This window comes from Etheostoma cragini, chromosome 4 (genome assembly GCF_013103735.1).
Source record: "Etheostoma cragini isolate CJK2018 chromosome 4, CSU_Ecrag_1.0, whole genome shotgun sequence".
NCBI lineage: Eukaryota > Metazoa > Chordata > Actinopteri > Perciformes > Percidae > Etheostoma > Etheostoma cragini.
This window is the reverse complement of record NC_048410.1, coordinates 21039317-21060645: the sequence shown is the minus strand read 5'-3', so window position 1 is coordinate 21060645 and position 21329 is coordinate 21039317. Positions and strand designations below refer to the sequence as shown.

At 39.8% G+C, this 21329-nt stretch overlaps 2 protein-coding genes across 3 annotated transcripts in view; both read left to right on the top strand.

Annotated features, from left to right (window-relative positions):
• manbal (mannosidase beta like) overlaps positions 1-2577 on the top strand; it is a 4665-nt gene extending 2088 nt beyond the window's left edge. The window contains exon 3 of the mRNA XM_034869791.1: positions 2567-2577. Coding sequence (XP_034725682.1) covers positions 2567-2569 — 3 coding nt within the window. The 3' untranslated portion in view covers positions 2570-2577. The remainder of the gene's footprint in view (positions 1-2566) is intronic.
• On the top strand, positions 1163-20858 carry LOC117943574 (proto-oncogene tyrosine-protein kinase Src-like). 2 transcript variants are annotated; one of them, XM_034869788.1, is made up of 13 exons: positions 1163-1595; positions 9169-9450; positions 10593-10692; positions 11682-11699; positions 12498-12596; positions 12857-12960; positions 15756-15905; positions 16004-16159; positions 16544-16723; positions 17131-17207; positions 17296-17449; positions 17589-17720; positions 18164-20858. In XM_034869788.1, the coding sequence occupies exons 2-13, from the start codon at positions 9177-9179 to the stop codon at positions 18370-18372; spliced, it is 1653 nt and encodes a 550-aa protein (XP_034725679.1). In that variant the 5' UTR covers positions 1163-1595; positions 9169-9176; the 3' UTR covers positions 18373-20858. The 2 variants fall into 2 exon arrangements, with proteins under 2 accessions (XP_034725679.1, XP_034725681.1); XM_034869790.1 differs by lacking the exon at positions 11682-11699.
• The last annotated feature ends 471 nt before the right edge of the window (positions 20859-21329 follow it).

Here is a 21329-nt window from a genome sequence, read left to right as displayed (position 1 = left end):
TGTGTGTGTGTGTGTGTGTGTGTGTGTGTGTGTGTGTGTGTGTGTGTGTGTGTGTGTGTGTGTGTGTGTGTACACACTACATGTATATGAAACACTATATTTACTTGAATTACCTTGGACTTTGTCTTTCACATTCAACACAGTATTACAAATAGCAAATTTTCATACTATTAGCTGATTGTTTATGCTACATATTTTGTTGGGTATTTGTTTAGAATTCCTTTACTTATATAATTGAATAAGAATGATTGGATTGTATTTGGATTTCAACATACAAATAAATGCATCATGTAGTAATTAACCTCAGCTGTGCATTGCTTAATTTCAGTTTGGTTTCAATGAGTCAGAATGAGATCATGTCCAGTGAGATCATGTAAGTTAGTATTTTTTTGTGGCAACAGAATAGCCGTTTGACTGCAGGTAGGGTGTGGTTATCTTATCCCATATCCACAGTGGATACAGCATCTAAAATGAGAAGATAGGTGATATGGGAAGGTTAGGGAAGTAAATAGGCCATAGGAATAAGGAATTTAAGGATTGTACATGTTAAAAACTTACATTGGCCCAAAGTTATCAGGTATTTCTTTTACTCTGCAGTAAGGAATGAACAAAAACAAAAATACAAATGTGTTTAAAGTTTTGGTGCAACTGGCCAATTGTTAAATTCACATTTAATCACAACTTTTTATCATTTTATTTGAGTATAGGCTTATACTAAGTATTTCCTACATATTTTCCAACGTGTTGCCATCTTGACTATGTTTAAATTAAGCGTACGGCTCAAAAATATTTAATTAGTTGTAGTTGTATCTAGCAAGTAGTTCCTGACTAACATTTTTAAACCTTTTGAAGGCCCTTCAGATTTAATAATGATCAAATTGAGCCGACCCAAAGTTACCATTCATGAAAGAGAAGTGTGTGTCGCCTAGCAACCGATTCGGCTAGTACCAATTTGGTAATGGTTTATGCGTGAGCTGTATTTAGGCAGTATTTTTGCCGTGTTCATGTAACTACTTTTATTACGACAACAAAAACCCTTCTCTATCGTGACTCCAAATGATTTATTAGAGAAGATGAACGGGGCATGCTGTCGTGCCTGCCAACGCTTTGGTGAATTCAACTATCACGGCGTTACGCAACGCGACGTGAATCTGCTCTTGACTCCGCCGTTGACTGCGTACAAAACGTAAAATCCAGGCTCATCATATTTGCGCTCTCGTGTTTCGTCAGCGATGCACTACTCCGTGCCTCCCCCCATACGAGGCATGTCTTCTCCACACCGCACCACTCCTGCTTGCTCACATGAATTTACCGCGACGTCGACTCTTCCCAGTTGAGCGAGCTGTACCGTAGTTGGTGTTTGTCCAGCCCACCGCAGCTGTGCCCTCTGCTCCCGAAGGAAGTCCCCGTCATGACCTCCCTTTTCCGCGATTTTGCCGATATTCGCTAAATGGGATTCGTGGCTGGTGCGAGGTTTCCACAGCAACTGGCCATCCGCTTCCATTATTTCTCTAATGAGGACAGCCATAAGGATTTAACACGGTTCCTCGCTGCGCGTCTCTGATTTTTGGGCTGAATCTCTAGACGCGTCTAAGGTGAGTCAATTAGAGAGTGTGGCATTTTAATGCTAGAAAATGAGATTTATTTCATAATTACATCCAAGGTTGTTGCTGTTTATGTATCATAGCCTACTGATGTTTTACACACAGTGATACCCACCTCTCACACTCACTAGTATTTCATTGTTGCACAGGCCATTCAGTCAGTGCTGCTCGCACATTTGGTCAGTGCCAGCTCTCCGTTGTTGACGATTTACTACACCCTAAGACAAAATCCTCACCGTGGTGCACATGTTTTATTTCTGACATTCTCACGACTGAAAAAAACGCACAAGGAAAACGCAGTAAATCGAATGCGCAAAGAAAACACCAGCCAATAACCATCGAAATTCAAAATGGAGCTGTAACAGCACCTGTTTTGATTCATCAGGCCGCATATGCGCTGTAGGCTCTGCGAAGACTACCACAGCAGTACTGTCGCCTTTTATCCCTGTTGCCATTCACAAATCCCTGTTTACGTGCCTAATGTGGATCAGTTTGGCAAACACGGACTGTTGATGTTTTTTTGTTTTTTATTCCCTCCCATAGCAAAGACGTTGTCATCTTGACAGCTGCTGCTCCTGTAGGCAGCTACTACCCCACCCCTTGTTTCTTTGAAAGCAGCTTTGCTGACAACTGGTGTTTAATCCCGTGGAAATAGAATTTTAATTATGTGGCTTATCTTGTTACAGTCGGTTTTTGCGATTTAGACATATCCCAGCTAATTTCCACAGAACAGTGGAATCAGGTTTCCTAAAAAAAAAAGACATTTGAATCAAGGGAAAGCCCAACATTGCATTTTTAACACAGTAATAATATGCCATGCCTGATAAACACAAGGGTACATACATAATGAGCAATAACATTAGAATACATAATTGGATTGTTGAATGACTTTCTCTTAAATATTGTTTTACGTGCTGAGAGAGTAGTGGGTCAAATACATAATGTTCCCTTGCACAGGGCAGTAGGAGATTGATGTTGGTCTTGACTAAATATTATTAGAATATTGATGAATCTCTTAAGTTTTTTCTCGAATTATCTATTGGTCTATAAACAGTATCCAGTATTGACAGATATGTCCAAAGCTCCAGGGTAATCTTAATATATCTTGTTTTGTCTGGTCAACAGTTCAGTGCACACATATAGTTTTGGTTACTAATTGAGTAATCGTTCAAAATAGTTGCTAAATATTTGACTTTGACTAATTTATTAATAACCTAATTGTTGCAGCTCTAGTTGGTTATACATGTCAAACATTCTCTTATGTTTTTGTTTCTGTCAGAACACATGAAAATAATATATACATACACAGAAAACAAAATATTGCCCAACTTTATTTCATCATCAATAAATCAGACAAGCAGGCTGTTTGTTAATTAGCTGTCTGTCACTAATAAAAGAATTAGAGTTAACAATTTGCTAAAATTGTGGCATCTCTGTGAAAAAAACGGAGTCTGCTGTAGCTGTAGCAGCTATTCCTCATAGCTGGATCTCATTCAGCCAGAGCCTGCAGTTAAAGATGGACAGAAAACGGAAGTGGGTTTTTATCAGCTGTGTGCCACAATGCCCCCTCTTCCTTCTCCTCCTCTTCTTCGTGCCTCTCCTGTGTTGTCACTCAAGAAGAAGGGAGATGAGATTGGTCAGCTAGACACAGGCTCAGACTTTGCAAAGTGGTCCGCTTTGCAAAAATTAGCTTAGATTTGTGAAAAAGAAAACTGGGAATATCTAATTAAGGCATCACAGTACTAAAATGGGACAAGACTTGATAGTTATGTGACTGCATTGTCTTTTCTTGGACCTTCTTTAAATCAACTGCTGCCAGGTCTCTCTCTCTCTCTCTCTCTCTAGTTCTTGCTTACTCGCTTCCCCAGGCTATATATAAGCATTCTGTGTATTATGTATGTGGACTGAACTGTTTCATGTGATTATCCAACATATAGCCGGATAGGACAGTGATGCTAATGTGCTCATTTCCGTTTGTTTTGATCTTGAGGAACCATCATTGTCCCCCCTCCCCTGCTGCTACTCCCCAGGGCAAACTGTAATTTTCCCATTCGACTGAAACACTGGCTCAAGCTCCTTCCCTCTCTGCAGCACAGTGGCAACTGTTACCGTCTGCTGTGACTCATTGAAGTTTGTTATGGACAAATGCACTTGAACAGAAATGGATAGCTTGTGTGCTCAGCTTCAGATGGAGAATTACAAATTGTGCAGGATTAAATCGAGGAAATGTGAGAAAGAGTTCAAGTCTTTGTGCATTTGAAACCTGTGCAAAATTAAATGCAAGTTGTACTTAAAGGCGGCACTTTGAAACATTATGTTCTGCACCAAATTACTGCATTTATAGTATGGAACTTTAGCATCCCAGATAATTGATTATTCAGATTGGCCTATACAATGAAATTAGAAACAAGCAATTTACGTTCTTCCACAAGACTATGTGCAAATAATTGAGCAGATAATTGGAAGGCCTGGAGTAAAGGCATTTTTCTTTGCAGGACAACAATATAGTATATAACTTTAGATCATCAAAGATATAACAGATAGGTTCATATTTGTTCTTTCTGAAACAAAACTCTTACGTTAATTGTGGTCGCTCCTATCCATACTGGTCCTTAAGAAATTCCTTCTTGACACAGCTTCAATGTACGAAATCCACAGTCCTTGTTCTGTGCACAAATGCATTCTTCAGTTCATCTGAAGCCACTATCAGGCTACAGCCTGAGTTTAATCACGTGAGTATCTTTCAAAGTTAGCCATTTTCATACCAGAGTCCCTCATTGTATCATTGTATCCCTGAACAATGGCTCCTTGTTGAGCTGTGGTGGGGCACAGGATGAAAAAGATGGACTACGAGTCTACAGCCAAATTAAAATTTTGACTTGACGATGGCCTTAGATGAAAAGGCAGGTGATCACCGAGGTGATTACAGTTCATCCTGAGGGGACCATGTGTTAAGAAATTTCAGTCAAAGCCACAATTGTCAACCTCATGGTGGCGCTTGTGGAAAAGTCAGGAGATCACCAATACCAGTCCGATTTATCACCAGGTTACCAGGAATGTCTGTATAAAATGTCATGGCAATCCATCCAGTAGTGCTGTGTATTTTGACCTCCATCATTGACATTGGAAATGGCCAGTGTGGGGAACAATAACGGTTGTGTCTAGTTGGTAACCCTTGTTTTGGCAAAAGTGTTGTGAGACCCGCTGCCTGACAACCCGTCCTAACCTTAACCATTCCAGGTCTAACCATCTTGCGAGACTTTTGCAAATGTTGGGTTACCATCAAAAGATGATCAACAACCACCAACCAAAAACCATGTGTGTGTGTGTGTGTGTTTTTTTAACAGACTTGTGAAAATGTGTACCTATCCTTTAATGAAAGAGTCATTTTTAAAAGGACAGTGTGAATCTATTTCATTTTCCAGGACATATTGGAACACATCTACAAACAACTTACATCCTTGTAGGCATGTGAGCTCTTTTTCTTTTACTTCTTTCCACTTTCCATACAATATTCAGTCCATGTAGAGAAACAGTTTAATAGATTTGAGAACACTGAGGGACAGAGGTTAGTGATAAATGCACTGCAGAAATTGAAGCGCTCTTGAACTCAATCATGGTTCTAAAGGTAAATACCCCTCAGAGAACAGCTTTTGAACGAAGCCTCTATTTGCCGTGATTCATATGTAATCCCTCAAAAACTCCTTTCCCTCAGCACAACCAGGCACAACTTTATTAATACATTCAGCTTGTCTTAGGGTTTCTTGTTTTTTTTCATTATTAAACCATAACTTTATATTTACAGCAAATGTTTACAAGAAATGCAGCTCATACTGCTTTAAAGTAAGTTAAAACCTACTTAGAAATAACACTTTTAACATAAACATTAATAAAAATGATAATAATATTAATCCTGTAAAGTCAGGTGAAAGGCAATAAGAGCAAATATTAATTTCTGTCCTGGGAAAAGGGAAAATAGAGTGTTTCTTTCACCCCCCACACCTCATCCACCCACTGCTCAGGTGCCCGTTCTTGTTGCTGTCGCTGGCAGTCGTTGCAGTGTGACGCAATCTGGTTCTCCCACAATTCTCCGTGCTCCTGTTGAATGAAAAAGCTCACAAGGCACTAAAATCTCTCCTCAATCCCTTTCCTCACAACTTTTTCTGTCTTTTTATTTCTCCTCTTCTTTTATCTTTGGAAGACTTTAAAATATCTTATTTTCTACCTGTTGGTGCTTTTATCCAGTATACGTATGTCTTCTTCATATTTTCTTCCCCATTTATATCATAGGAAGCAGTCACATGTTAGCACTTCTTGATAATAGGGCACTCTGACACCATATTAGGAAAAGATGTCAGGGTCAGCTACAGTGCAAGCTTTGTTGTTTACATTAGTAGGCAGTGCATACTGCAGTACATTTAACTTTATGTATACTGTCTTTATTAATAATATGCAGCACTCACCGCATACTTTTAACAATGCAGTATACCATCTGTTGGAGCTATTCATTATTTTTTTATATACAACAGTTAATTATTTGATTAATTAATTTCAGTTTTCCTTGAATTATACAGCTGCATACATTTATTTATCATTAGTATTTTATTTGGGTTAGTTTTAGTGCTTTTGTTTTGAAGGTACCAGGCAGCCTTAGCCACAAGGTGTAGTCTACAAATAGAGGTGAACAGGTATGTGGGAGGTAGACACCGGGGGAGGGCTGATGGTTTTTTACCAGAGACAGAGTCACAGAGTCAGAGCCTAGAGACGCCATTGATCTTTCACGTGAAATGTTTGTGGACCAAGAAATTGGAAGAATAAACCTCACAGACTGCCATCTCTGCCTGGACAATTAAAGTTTTTATCTCTGCGTAAGATTCACTCCTTCGGTGCCTCAGTGGCACCGTTTGTTTTATTCAATCCGAGGACAATTCGCCACTACACCATCAGTTCGGACACAGATATTGAATCCCCCAATCAGCTTATTGAGTTGTTTCCTAAATCACGCTGACCTCCTTGTATCACATCATCACTAGTATCTCGGTTATTTTACGCAAACAGAAAACATCAGAAATGTACTGTTAGAACCAAATTATCTGATATTTTTGCTGTATCATGGTTTCATTTTACTCCACCCCTAAAGCAATGTGCTTCTATGGGCTGCGCTGTATTAAGGTTCTCAAGCTTTGGACCATTGGTGACAGGAGTTTAGGCTTGGACGGAATGGCGATCGGATCGTATATCAACGGTTGAAGGGATGATTGTTTTTTCTAAGCCGATATAGAAGCAATTTTATCTAACTATCGGAATTGAGATAGATGTTATAAAAATCTCTAAAATTAGTTTCTGCTGGAGCGGCAAGTCGGCCTGCTGAGCCTTGTTAATCAGCACCAATAAATTCGAAATCCTTAATTACAGACCAGTTTACTGTCTCAGTCACCCAGACTACCAGGCAAGCATGTGAAGTTGTTGCCAGCCAACTCTTTGGTCAGTTTACACGGAAATTCTTTATTGCGTTTCAGAGCAGCTACGCTTAAAAAGAAAAAGAAAAATACATACAGCGTAAGACAACAATTACATGTAGTACAAATATGAAAACACATCAACAGCCATGGCAAAGAAACTTGTTTCATGATATGGTATCTTCAGATCCAGATCTTAATTGGCAGCATACAGATTTTGGTTTAGCCACAGGATGAACTGGTGGAAAAAAGACTTTTTAAGCCTGTTGCATCTAATCAAAGGGACTCTGAATCCCCTTTGATTTTATGCTTAAAAGCAAATTCTATCTTAATATACAGATCACCAATTACATTTTAAGTAGCACTGGATCTTTTAAAACAACGAGTAGCTTTTGCGGCGATTCAAGCACACTTGTACTTGTTTGCATATCTACTACGTGGACTGCTAATTATATCTGTTACGTAAGTGCCTTCATTATTCTTTAAAATCTAAGGCTGTGATCAGTTGCAGTCCTGCCCATTCAGCTTATGTTTTGTCCAAACATCTGTTTCCCCAGTGAGCTGACGTTTGAGGCATGAGCCGCAGCACCCAAAGTCCATTCCTGCTATCCAGAGTAGTTGGCTAAATCAAGCGGTTTATTCTTCACACAGTTCATAAAGTCCTGTCCACCTCTCCTTCAGTCCTATGGGCCCATCTCTGTGTGACTCAGTGTTGCTCCATGGGATGTGTTTACCCCCTAGTGCGCCAGATTACATCCTGGCAAGAGTTGAATCAAAGCTTGCATGACCGTGCTTGAAATCACTCACGCTTGTGCACATTGTCAGCAGCTTATGCACCCACACATCTCCACAGTAAGATCCTTCCATAACTTTGAAATTTGCCATACCTGTGTAATTATGTTATGCTTGCACATTACACTTATAACACCCACTAAGCCTCAGCTGTCCATGCAGTACACAACAACCACCTACATGTTCTTTTTACAGCCACTTCCACTTCCAGTTCCTTCCTCCTTGTCTGTTAATAACCTTCCTTGTCCTGTCCATCGCACTCCCACAACTGTGCAGGGAACACTCACACAGATACATGCATTTGTTAGAAAAAGGATGTGAGACGCAACCGTGGCTGCGTGTTAGTGTGCGATAGAGCCTTGTTTCCTGAGGAACAACTGCACAGACACACACACACACATACACACACACACACATGCATGTGCGGTGCATACACTTTGTCTGGAACTGAGAGTGCCTCTATTCACAAAGGAACAAGGCTGTTTCATGTGTGTATGACTGTGTCTGTTTCAGCCGGCCTTAAATAGCCGGTCTCACAGTGAGTCACTCTGCACTCCCTCAAGGGGTGGACTTGGTGTGTGAACACGGCACTCCAACTTTCTGTGGGTGCACTTGACTGTCTGAGCATGTTTGTCTTGGTCTGCACTCGTGATGACAGCGCACTCCTGTTGCATTTATCAGACCATAATAGATATGTTCTGCATCAGGATGGAAGGAGTAGCTGCATTGTAATTACCTGTAGGAGGTGAAACCTCCTTGTCAACTCACCAGTGTTCACACTCTCTTTCATTACAGCCACTGCTCCTTTATTTGGTTGTTTATTGATTCAGAACAGATTAAATCAACAGCTAGGGATGCCCTTGAATGTATTTGTGTTGGTTTCAAGGTGTCCTGTTCTCAGCATATTTGCATTAAATGGTTCTAACTGAACCTGGAGCAGCTCCAGGAATACTCTTTGGTGAGCAAAGATGAATGTAACGCTCACAGCACACACTGCTAAGAGGAATTTCAGTTTGAGAAAGGTGAATCAATAGAAACTGAAACTGAATGAATTGGAGTTTTGAAGGAACTGAAACCATAGAATGATGGTTTTCCCAAATAGTTATTTGATGATGATTGATGATTTTATGATTGTTTAATTAATTAAATTATTATTAAAACAGTTGCTGTTATTTTTCTCTCTTTCAGCAACTTCATTAATCATTTCAGTGCTATTTGGGATTTAATAGCGATGACTACCCAGAGGAGACCTTTTTTCCATCTCTTGGAACTTTAAGTGCTGCATCCTTACTCATCATTGGCTCTCTTCCCAGGTCTGCACATGGGGGCGGGCAAGAGCAAGCCCAAGGAGCCGGGCCAGCGCTCCATGAGCCTGGACGGAACCATCGGCACAGGCTCCGACAGCGGCCACTTCCACCACCTGGGACCTGCCCAGCAGACCCAAACCCCCAACAGGAGCCCTGCCGTTGGGACAGGCAGGCGGGGGCATCAAGGACAACACCAGCTCGCCCCCACAAACACTCCTGAGCTGGCTCTCTTTGGAGGGGTGGACCACACAGGCACCATCACCTCGCCTCAGAGAGGACCTCTCTCAGGTAGGTGACACAAAATTTGACTTATTACAGAAAATGCTTCAGTCGAATAACAAATGCTACTAAATAAGATTGTATTCTTGAGTTATAAATTTTCAGGTGACCCCAACTAATTGTAAAGCAGTAAAAAAATGTTAAGGAAAATGGTTATTCACTCTCTTGCCAAGACTTAGATGAGAAGATCGATACCACTGTCACGGCAGTAAATTCAATGTGATATGCTACAGCCAGCAGCTTGTTATCTTAGCTTGGCATAAAGACTGGAAAAAAGGTAGCTAGCTTGACTCAGTCCAAAAGTAAGAACATCTGCCTACCAGCACCTCTTGAGTTAAACAATTGCATGTCCCATTTTTTTAAATTTATACAAAATAGAAGTGTAAAAAACAACATGTGGAAGTTTTTTTAGGTAGTATATGTGCCAGCCAGTCTTTTGGCCAGGCACAGCAACTTCCGGGATTCTCTGTTGGTTCCAATCACAAAAAGGTCCTGAGAAAAATATGTAAGAACTGATTAACAGTGAGTCATATGTCAGCAGAAAATTATTTTCCCTTTCCCACCATTGGCTGTCAAACAAATTTTAAACCTTCTCTTTGACTTTGAAGCCCGTCGTGCCACACTGTCCAGATTTGACTTGACAGTAAACTGTAATGTGTCTAGACTGGCCAGATGGTTCAGTTAATGTTACTCCATCCAGGGAGTGTAGGGCTGCTGGTGTATCTGCTGGCTGCCTCCTCCTGTGCGTCTAATGAGCCAATCAATGATTGGCTGGAGCGCCCCCAGCTTTAGATCACTGGTTCATTTAAAAGAAGGGGTAGAAAGCTGCACATAAAATGGAAAGCCAGTCGATATGATGCTATGATGGCTTTGTCCTTCACGGATGATCAGCCACAAGCAGTCTGAATGTCAATATTTCTCATTATGCCTTTGTAAATTGTTTTATACGGATATGGAGCAGAGGCAAAATATACTGAAGATTAATAGCTTTACAGTGGATAGAACACATTATCATCTAGGGCTAGTCCTGTATTATTGAAGTTAGATTATGAATGTGCGAGTGTGAATAGACTCTGATGTTAATGGGAAGTACCATTGTCTTTAATTACATTGTTCCCTAAATGTGTATTTCTGTGTGTGGTTTCTTGCAGGAGGTGTCACTACATTTGTGGCACTGTATGACTATGAGTCACGGACAGCGTCTGATTTGACCTTTAGGAAAGGCGACAGGCTGCAGATTGTCAACAACACGTAAGAATCAACTGCTTCTCTCTCTCTCTCTCTCTCTCTCTCTCTGATGCTAGAACTTCTCAGAAAGATAAATGAAAAGATTTGTAGTCGCACATGAGGTGACAAATGTGTAAATGAATGAACACATACAGAGCTGGTAACTGTGGAGCGATCCAGACAGCCGAGTTTGATCCTCTCCATCTGTTGACTAAAATGGAGCAGAACGGTACTTTACTAATGCATTGTGTTCCTCTCGGGCAACTGTCTTCATCCTTATTGTCTTTGTAAAGAGCCAGTCATACTCTACATATCTTTCCTCCACACAGATAACACCCACACCACATGTTTCAGTGTTGGAAATCAGCACATGTTGAAGTTGGTTCGCACTGTGGTGTGATTTAGATTGAAAGTAGATTTTAGTAGTAGGAAGGGAAATATGATGTGAATTTAAAGCATTCGTAGCATGATTTCTACACAGGTGTTCTTCTTTTCCTGTGAGCTCTTTCCATAACTTCCTGTCATGAGTCTGATCTGCTGTTCTTTATCTATAATATGGCACTACATAGTAGGGCTGAAAATATATAATTGTTTAATACTTAATATTAATGTTACAGTTCCATTTCTACATAACAAAACAGTATATGGTGCATGGGATTTTTTGTAAACATTTTTAATGCAAATACTGTACTGGGGACTGTCAGTTGAATCCAGAAATACCACATGAGGATGTGATCCTTCAAGGATAGTAAATGGGGAAATATTTATGCATTCCTCTCTTGTGGAATTATTAAAAATGTTGAATACTGCACTGAAATTGAAAATGGAACTTTAAACTTTAAAAACTGCAGCTTGTGTAACCCCACTGTGTAGTCCCACAGCACGCTCCTCTGCTATCTGTCTGTGCTGTGCTGCTTGCCTTTGCTGTGTCTCCTTGCTGGGTTTTGATGTGTCTGCTGTGTCTGTTATCTCTCCCTCTCTCTTTCTCTATCATGCTTCATGGTTTCTCCTAGGAAAAAGTACAGCTTCAGGTCAGTAATACTTAATGCAATAAAAACAATCCCACACAACCTTTTGTTCACTGTCCCTTGGCTGCTGCGCAGATTTGTCTGTTCAAGATTGTAGCGTAACTGCAATGAATTAGTAAATTGTGAAGTGATTTGGAGCTCTAACTTGCTTGATAGGTAACATATTGTACACCACTACATATAAAGCAACATACAACATTTTAAAATGTAAAATGAGGGACTCCGAGTTGAACAAAAGGTTGCATTTGTCTGTCTATTTCCTCATTTAACAGTGTGTTTTTTGTTTTTCTCACTTTGGGATGAGTTGTGTATTTTTTTAACTTAATCTTTAGGATTTTCTCGTTCCTTTGTGGTCGTCAGTCGAACAATGAAAGTTTCAACTTGTATCAGAAGTAGACATTTTCACTAAGCCATAATCTGAGGATACAATCTGAATCATCCTGTGCTGCAGAGGCAGTGCAATATTTAATTGATTAGTCTGGTGATATTCTATATTTGTATAATTGCATAATGTACTCCAGTTTAACAATTACATCTCCAGTTGGAAATGTTTGGAGCTGAGAGCCACAGACAGGTTGCATTGTAGGTTTTGGTCTTTTCATGGCAGTTGTTAACAATACGAAACATACAGACTAATATTATTCTTATTCTTTTTAAGTGTCCTAAAAATATTCTGTCTCTTTATTGGGAATAATCTAAAAGGTCATTAAACCAAGAAATGTAATGGTTGTCTCGGTCCGTTTTCTGTTTATTGTTGACTCACTTGGCCTCGTTCTCTGTCTCTTTCTCTCTCTGTCACAGAGAAGGGGACTGGTGGCTCGCTCGCTCCCTGACGACAGGAGAGAGTGGTTATATCCCCAGCAACTATGTGGCTCCGTCCGACTCCATCCAAGCAGAAGAGTACATTATTCTTCCCTTGTTTCACTCTTTCAGTTTCTTTTCCCACAGATATGACATTTCTTCTTAGTGCAAAGCCTGAATGTAGCTTTATTCTCTATGCTGTACCTACTAATGCAAAGAGTATGGAGAAAATATATTCTAATATATACCATGCAGTACAGTCCTCTGTTTTTCCAGTCAAAACCTATTTTTGCCTGCCTGCTCTAGGCGCTCAGTAGTAGCTTCTCTCTGATCTTATTCTCTGTGGCCCACTTTGGCAGGTGGTATTTTGGGAAGATCACTCGGCGCGACTCCGAGAGGCTCCTTTTGAACCTGCAGAACAGGCGAGGAACCTTCTTGGTGAGGGAGAGCGAGACCACTAAAGGTGAGAGAGCAGACACTGCAGAAGCTACAGAAAATATCAAGATGGTTCAATTGGGTCTTCTGCATTTCTCCATGTCTTCTAATAATGATTTTCTAAATTTCTCTTTCCAAAGCAGCTTTAAGAAATATTGTATGTAAAAAAACATACCTTTAAATGCAGATCAATTTAAATTTACCATGTTATTTGGAAATATAGTATATATCAACCCTTTGAGGCTGTTTACCTGGTATAAGCCCTGAAGCCTCCATGGACAGCTGACATGATTAATCAACTAATCAATTAGTCAGTGATTAGTCAATCAGCAGAAAATGAATCAGCAACAATTTTGTTAATTTGTTTTAGGGTAATTTTTACCAACCAACCAAAAATAACCAAACTTCATAAGTTACAGATTCTTGAATGTAAATATTTGCTAGTATACAGTATGTCAGCCTTTTGTAATGGTTTGACTAAATAATTGGACACATAGTCACTACTTTATGACAAAAACTAAACAAATCATCATAAAAATAATTGGGGGATTAACTAATGATGAAAATATTTGTTAGTTGCAGCCCTACTCATCCTCATACTCATTCCTCATGATAAAGACAACACAGTAAAAAACACAACAGAATCCAGCTATAACATCAAAATCTGTTTGCAGCCAATTTGAAAGACAAAGTACATAATGTCCGAAAATCTAAATAAACAGACAGGAAATGCATGCCTTGCCTTATCAGATAAAATTCGGACTAAAAAACAAGTTTCATAAAACCTGAGCTTTTTATTTTTTAAATGTGTTAACACTGTTAATTTCTCTGTGTCCCTGAAAGTTCACTCCACACAGCAGATAATTAATTTGAAATATATAGATCTTCAGGGACTCAATTTAACAGAGACAAAACCTTGTAATTAAGTAATTTGTTAACTTTTACACAGGCCCTTGGCACTATATCTTTGTTTTCTGTCTTTCTGTAAAACTCTCCAGTCAAAGCTAGTCCTTGTGACGTCAGTTGGCTCTTTAGGGGGTTGTTTTGGAGGAAGTGGGGGAGAAAGGGAAGAGTGGAGTGGGTCTTGTGAATGGATAGGGGTGAATCACTGCTAGAAGTAGGTCAACCTAGGAGGGTGCTGTATTTCCCCCTGGCTAATAGTCTCTGTCCTCCCAACATACACACACTTAGAGAGGCAAGCATGAGGGCATGAAGAAGGGGGAGACTTGTAAGAAAGGGGGAGGATCAGGGAAAGTAGTATGCGCTCTGACAGGAGGTGTGTTGGCCTCTGGGTGTGTTCTGCATTTGATGTGACATGTGACCTGTGCACGGCAGAAAGGCGTCTTTAAAAGTCTCTGTGTGTTCAGCTATCAGCACTTCTGTGGCTTCTAACTGAATCTCTGTGATTTGAAGTATCTTATTGTGTTCTTAATGCATCCCGGGTCCCTTCACACCAGTTCTTATCTATAGCTGTCAATTTATATAGATCACTCAGGACGGATGTTAAAACCAGGTCTGAACGAGGCCTAAGGCTCATACTGGGACACAGATGGTTCAGACAGTATGTTGACCAAAATGTAAATCATGTCAGACTAATAATGTTGTTAACCCACTTCAAATCCGTAATCAAAGGGAAGGGAAAAACCATCTCAGCTTTTGTTAGTGGTGGATGTGTCCCAACGATTGGTTAAGTCTTGTAGTATTTGTGTGCAGGCGTTATATTATGCACAAAATCCTCAGGAATAAGTTATTTCTCATTTGTAAATGTCATTTTCTGAAAAGTGGCTGTACAAATCAAGTCAATAATTATCACTGCTATAGTCAGTAAGATCAAATTTGACGTACTAATGGATCATGGTCAAGTTTATTTACAGTATACAGCACATATCATACAACAGGCGTAGACTAAGACTTTAAAATAAAAAGCAAAAAAAAAATGAATAGGCAAAGATAATAAATGATAAAAACATATAAGTTAAGAACATATAAGAATGTATTACAATAAAAAAGGAATAAGATAGTAATGTATTATTATAATAATTACATACCCCAATTCCATTGAAGTTGGGACATTGTGTAAAACTAAAATAAATAAAAACAGAGGACAAGGATTTGCAAATCAGTGAAAACAGTTTGTCTCTACATCTACAAGTGCAAGTTAAACAACTCTACAATCAGTGTTCTCAGTTACAAAGTGCTTATTGAGTGTTGTTAAAAAAAATGGTGATGTAAACATGCCCCTGTCCCAGCTTTTTTGGAACTTTGCATCAGATTCAAAATGAGGGAAAGTTTGCAAAAAGAAACAAGTTTATCAGTTTGAACAAAATAAATATATCTTGTCTTTATTGAATTGAATATAGATTGAAAAGGACTTGCAAATCATTGTATTCTGTTTTTATTTACATTTCACACAACGTCCCAAATTCATTGGAATTGGGATTTGTATTATTATAAAAAAGGGGATAGTAATACTGATTGTAAAACAAAAGTTTTCATTATTAACCGCACACTTCAGACCTAACTAAAAGCGATGTGAAATGCACCATATTTTTATGTTTTTAGTCTGCTTTTAAAAGAAGACACTGTTGTAGTAGACCTTAGTTCATAGGGGGGTACAGAATTCCAGAGACTATGACCATATATACTGGACAAGGATAGAAAAGCTTAGTTGAATTCCCAGGGCCCATAAAAAGCAGCCATAAGGGACTTGCCGAGCACAGCTGATAGGAAACTCTACAGAGCAGCTGTCAGATGGCCCACATATGCCTGGCTTTATTGTTCTTACCTGTCTCTGTCTGTTGTTTTGTTTTGTCTTGTTCACAGGAGCATATTGCCTGTCAGTGCTGGATTATGATAACACCAAAGGCCTGAATGTTAAACATTACAAGATCAGGAAGCTGGATAGCGGAGGTTTCTACATCACCTCCCGCACCCAGTTCACAAGCCTACAGCAGCTAGTCTTCCACTACCGCAGTGAGTACTCGGACACATCTGCTCTCCGATGGTTAACCTCCTACAACTCTGTCGCCCCCAACATGCCTGTCCACTCTCTCTTCTTTTCCCTCTTTCAGAGCACTCTGATGGGCTGTGCCACGCTCTATCAGACGTGTGTCCTGTGTCCAAACCTCAGACCCAGGGACTGGCCAGGGACGCCTGGGAGATTCCCAGAGAGTCCCTTCGCCTCGACCTTAAACTGGGACAGGGCTGCTTTGGAGAGGTCTGGATGGGTAAGAACTATGCACTACTGCTTTTCAGTGGGATTGATTTAATTCCTCTCACGCCATGGCAGGGAACATTGAATCTACAAAATATGAGGAACAATTGCTCATCAAGTGTGATGACTAGGTGAAAACTAGTAAAAGCTATTATAGCTAATTGATTTCTCATTAAAAGAATACTTTGAAATTATGGGAAATATGCTTCCTTGCTGAGTGTGATGAGAAGAATAATACCAGTGGTAGAGTGGTATCGATCTTCTCCTTTAATTCTTAGCAAGAAAGCGAATACGCTTATTTCCCAAAATGGTAACTGCTCTTTTAAGTCTACATTATATGAGGAGATCTAGCACTTTGTCAAAGAACTAATGTTCTTTTTTCTGTATTTTCTGACAGGCACTTGGAATGGTACAACACGTGTAGCCATTAAGACCCTGAAGCCTGGCACCATGTCTCCAGAGGCCTTTCTTCAGGAAGCACAGGTCATGAAGAAGTTGAGGCATGAGAAGCTGGTCCAGCTGTATGCAGTTGTGTCTGAGGAGCCTATCTACATTGTGACAGAATATATGAGCCAAGGTAAGACAGGACGCAGACTGTAAAAAGTGCTGAGTATCACACGTCAGTACTTTTTTTGGTACTGAAATTCAAATGCTACTGTAGCGTATTGTTCACAGTCACAGTTCAAAGTACTGAAAGTTGGCAGGTTAATATTTCTCAAAATTAAATACAAAAATAAATAAACTAGTACATTTGGTCATTGTCTAGTTCTTGCATTATTTTTAGCACGTGACTCTTTGTAGTTTGGCTTATTTGAAGCTAATGTGCTTGCACTTGATTCTTGCTGTCGGGAGTTTGTACCTTCATGGTTGAAAATACTTAATTGGAAGTCACTCAAATAAAAGCGTCATCTAAATGACATGTAATGTAATGCGATGTAATCTAAACTGTCGTTTGTCTAAACATTTTTTAACTTCCACACACAGGCAGCTTACTGGACTTCCTTAAGGGGGAAGCAGGAAAGATGCTTCGTCTGCCTCAACTAGTAGACATGTCTTCTCAGGTAAAATAACTTTCAGTTAAGCCATAATAAAAACTACACATTTGTATCTATAATAAAATCCCTGTCCTCTCTCCGTTACTTTATCCAGATTGCAGCAGGCATGGCCTACGTGGAGAGGATGAACTACGTCCACAGAGACCTGCGTGCAGCCAACATCCTGGTGGGAGACAACCTGGTGTGTAAAGTGGCCGACTTCGGCCTGGCAAGACTCATTGAAGACAACGAGTACACTGCCAGACAGGGTGAGTCCACACCTCCTCTTTCCACAACAGATTAGTCTTTCATTTGTATTAACATAAACGCAAACAGACATGATGTTGGAACTACAACATTTTACACATACTTAACTGTTTTCTTCCCATATTTCCCATGGTTGTTTAGGAGCTAAATTCCCAATCAAATGGACGGCACCAGAGGCAGCTCTGTACGGTCGTTTCACCATCAAGTCAGATGTCTGGTCCTTCGGTGTGCTGCTCACAGAACTGGCAACTAAAGGCAGAGTCCCCTATCCAGGTAGAGACTCACAAAATATATCAGGACACGAGCAATTCCCCATTAAAACAAGCGTTTTTCTTTAACAAGAATTCTTAAACAAGAATCCTGCTGCATGATAAGAGCTGAAACTTGAAATCTTTTGCAAGCAAGGATTCTCTCAATTCAATTTCTCAATTTTCGAATGTGAGGATTTTGTGCTGTTCCTGGTTGTGATAGTAAACTGAATGTCTTTGGGTTTTGGACAAAACTTGCTATTTGAGGAAGTCATCTTCTACTCTGGGACATTGTGATGGTAATTTTTCACTATTTTAGTGACTCATTTTAAAGACCAAGCTTCACAGATTAACCAATTATAAAAAATAATCACTTCTTAAAAATGACAGATTTTATTTTGAGGAAGAAGGTCTGTCTGTTCCCTAAATCTAACTTCTCCATCTAAAATCTAACGTTTCTCTGGGCAGGTATGGTTAACCGCGAGGTGCTGGACCAGGTGGAGCGCGGCTACAGGATGCCGTGCCCGGCAGAGTGCCCCAGCTCTTTGCATGAGCTCATGCTCTCTTGCTGGAGGAAGGACCCAGAAGAGAGACCTACATTTGAGTACCTGCAGGGTTTCCTAGAGGACTACTTCACCTCCACAGAACCGCAGTATCAGCCGGGGGAGAACTTATAGAACCACATACACTGAACCGAACCGAACCCCGGGGGGAGAACCTCAACACAGAACAATCTGCACTAACCGACCTCAGAGGAGCACCTGTGGGAGGATCTGAGCCTGTGAAACTCATCAGGGAGGAACTTGAGATTCTTCTGTGGAGGCAAAACCGAGATAAAAACCTGCAGACGCCCCATCATGTGCCATAAAGAAACTGCTACAGAAGAACCTGAAGAACCTCTTCTTATGCGCTCACTGTTTACTGAAGGTTTGCTTGCAGAAGTGAGGTTAAAGGCTGTAAAAGAAAACTCCTGGTGGACAGGCTCTGGCTCTGAATTCATGTTTTAAGAGAGTAGCGATTGATGTGGGACGAAGTGAAGGGATATACGAATAAACCTCCTCTAGTAGAGAGAAGGTCAAAGGAGGATATTTTGCCTGGTACCTTTACCGTCCACAGCAGAGCACTGTCACTGTGGCTCAGGTGCCAAAGGAAAGTCTGTCTCTCTTAATGTCCTTTATCTCCCTTCTGCCTCTCACTTCTCTTTCTCTATTTCTGTCTGACTTGCGGCCTCTCTCTCCTGTTTTCTCAAGTGCTGCTTCTTCAAAGTGTCTCCAAAAAACTCAGCTGTGGAACTCTACGTTGCCTCTTTGTTTATTTTTACTTTGACAATATGCATTTTTTTGGTTTAAGGTTTTGTTCCAGTGGCAGACAAAAAAGTTCCTAATTTCTCTTAAAGTTTTTCTGATTATCAATAGGCAAGGTTGTTAGAACCACTATCCTGGTAGTGCCAACAGGCATGTTCTGTAACTGTAACAATTAAAACGTGGGGCCTTTCTCTCTCGTCTAACCCTCCTTCTCTTTTCTAGTATTTCTTGACATACGCTGAACGGCCACAGCGGCCAGCTGGATCCAACCTCGACCATTCAAAATGACTTTGATGCAGGTAGTGTTTGAACGCTTGTTGAGTTAAATTACCTTGATTTATCTGGAAAGTTGCGTTTAAAATAATCAGCACTGGTATAGTGGCACTAAAAACCCGTTTTGATAGTAGTCAGCTCATTTCCTTAGAGGCATAAATGGGGTAACTTTCATCAAACATTCATGTGACCTACTAAGAGGCTCATGGCTACCAAACCAATCATATGTTCAATCACTGTTTAATCTTCAACTCCACTCAAAATGGGAAATCCTTGAGTGCAAAAGCCTACGTTAATGTGTTGGCCAAACAAATCACACTTCTTTACAGCTGTCCATGTATATAATGTTTTATTGTCGATTAGCTTACTTGGGGTTTTTTAGTTCTTAAACTTTCAATAAGAATCTGCTCCATTTCCCCAGTAAACGCCATGTTGGTGAGTAAACTGGACAGATAAACCTGGTACTGTTTGCTGAAGGATTCAGAAACACTTAACAGCTGTTGTGTCCATAGAAATATGCAACCAGGCGGCCCTAATGAAGCTGTTAGACTCTGATCAGGTAACTAATAAAACTGTGTTTATGACTTACTATAAGAGTTGATTTTAAAACCAGTTAGCATGCTTTTGTGCCGTTCTTCTCTTGATCACTGGCTGGGTTTGTATTTATGCTGTACTGTACATCGACATGTGTATTTTTACTTTATTCAAGATTCAGGTTAGGCGAGGGGATCATCCTATAAACAGACTTCTGAACATTTGTGCCATTAACCTCCTTTTTTTTTTTTTTACTGTATCTTACCCACTGCTGTCAGTTTTCACTGTCATATTGTACATACTGTAGCTCTTTAGGGTTGGTTTTGTATCATGTAAGCCACTTTCAAATGGCAGGTATTTATGTTGGGTGTCACCCATTTCACAGTGGTTTAGTTTATGACGTAGTCCATGCAGCAACAGTAGATTTAAAGCTATAGATTGTTGCCAACAAATACTATGAAACCAGTTATTAAAATATGAGCCATGCAGCAATAAGAAATGGTCCATACCCTCTAAAACCATGAAATTATTATCCGGCTGTAAGGAATCCTGAAGGCCTTTTTAATCAATAACGTGGATGATTCTGAAACCACAATGAAATTGGAGTTTGTGTTGTGATTGGGGATGAAAAATGTGGACAAAGATGTAAATAGTATCTTAAACAAATGACTTTGACTATCATGTAATTTCTTTTTGTATAGTAAGTTGTTTTTCTTTAAAGGCACCTCCATGTGAGGTTTTTACACACGCACACCTGCTCCCAAAATGTTTTAATTTCAAGATGCTACTGTAAATGGGGCTTAAGGAATGTTTTCTTTTTTTATTATTGGACTTTTTCTGAAAAAGACCATTTAAAATTGGGATTGACATAAAGTATATATTTCCGAGAACATCTTATCAGTGCTTTCCTCTTTAAGAATTGGAAATCCCCTGTTTGTTGTAACGCACTGGAACAATGTGGAAGTTGACGGGCTCAGGACAAGTATGAGTAATGCCAATGTCTGATTGGATTTTCTGTGCCATATTAAAGAAGTGTCCTGTTGTTGTTGTTTTTTAGTTTTTTTTTACATTTTTAGTTTTTTAATGAATCTATGCAGCTTCAGTCTGGCATTCCTGCAACTTCACGGCCATTTTGTTCTAAATTCAAAAACAACGATCATAAACAGAAGGTGTGAGCATTTGGTAATGACTTTTTTTGTTTGATTTTTATGTTACAGGATTAAAATGGGTATTGTGCCACCTTTTGTTGATCTTTAAATGTGCAATAAATTATATTTCAAATGTGTTTTGATAAGAGTGTGTGCTGGTGTGTGTGCTATCCTCTGACCTATGAATATCATGCTGTTTGGGCATGACATAGGGACTTCCTGATAAAGTGACGATTATGCTGCTCCACGAGCCAAATGTTAAGAGAAGGGAGCATGTGATGTGAGTGTCATCAGCTCACATTGGCATTTTTTAATTTAAAAACAGTGACGAGAATTTGATGAACTAAATTGTTTAACAAGAAAAGGCACAATTTT

What these genes read in the sequence shown, in the direction of transcription:
- LOC117943574 (XM_034869788.1), top strand. Translation starts at nt 9,177, where the DNA reads ATGGGGGCGGGCAAGAGCAAGCCCAAGGAGCCGGGCCAGCGCTCCATG. An exon ending in GACTCCATCCAAGCAGAAGA is followed by an intron (nt 12,597 to 12,856) that starts GTACATTATTCT and finishes CCACTTTGGCAG; the next exon opens with GTGGTATTTTGGGAAGATCA. An exon ending in GCTAGTCTTCCACTACCGCA is followed by an intron (nt 15,906 to 16,003) that starts GTGAGTACTCGG and finishes TCCCTCTTTCAG; the next exon opens with AGCACTCTGATGGGCTGTGC.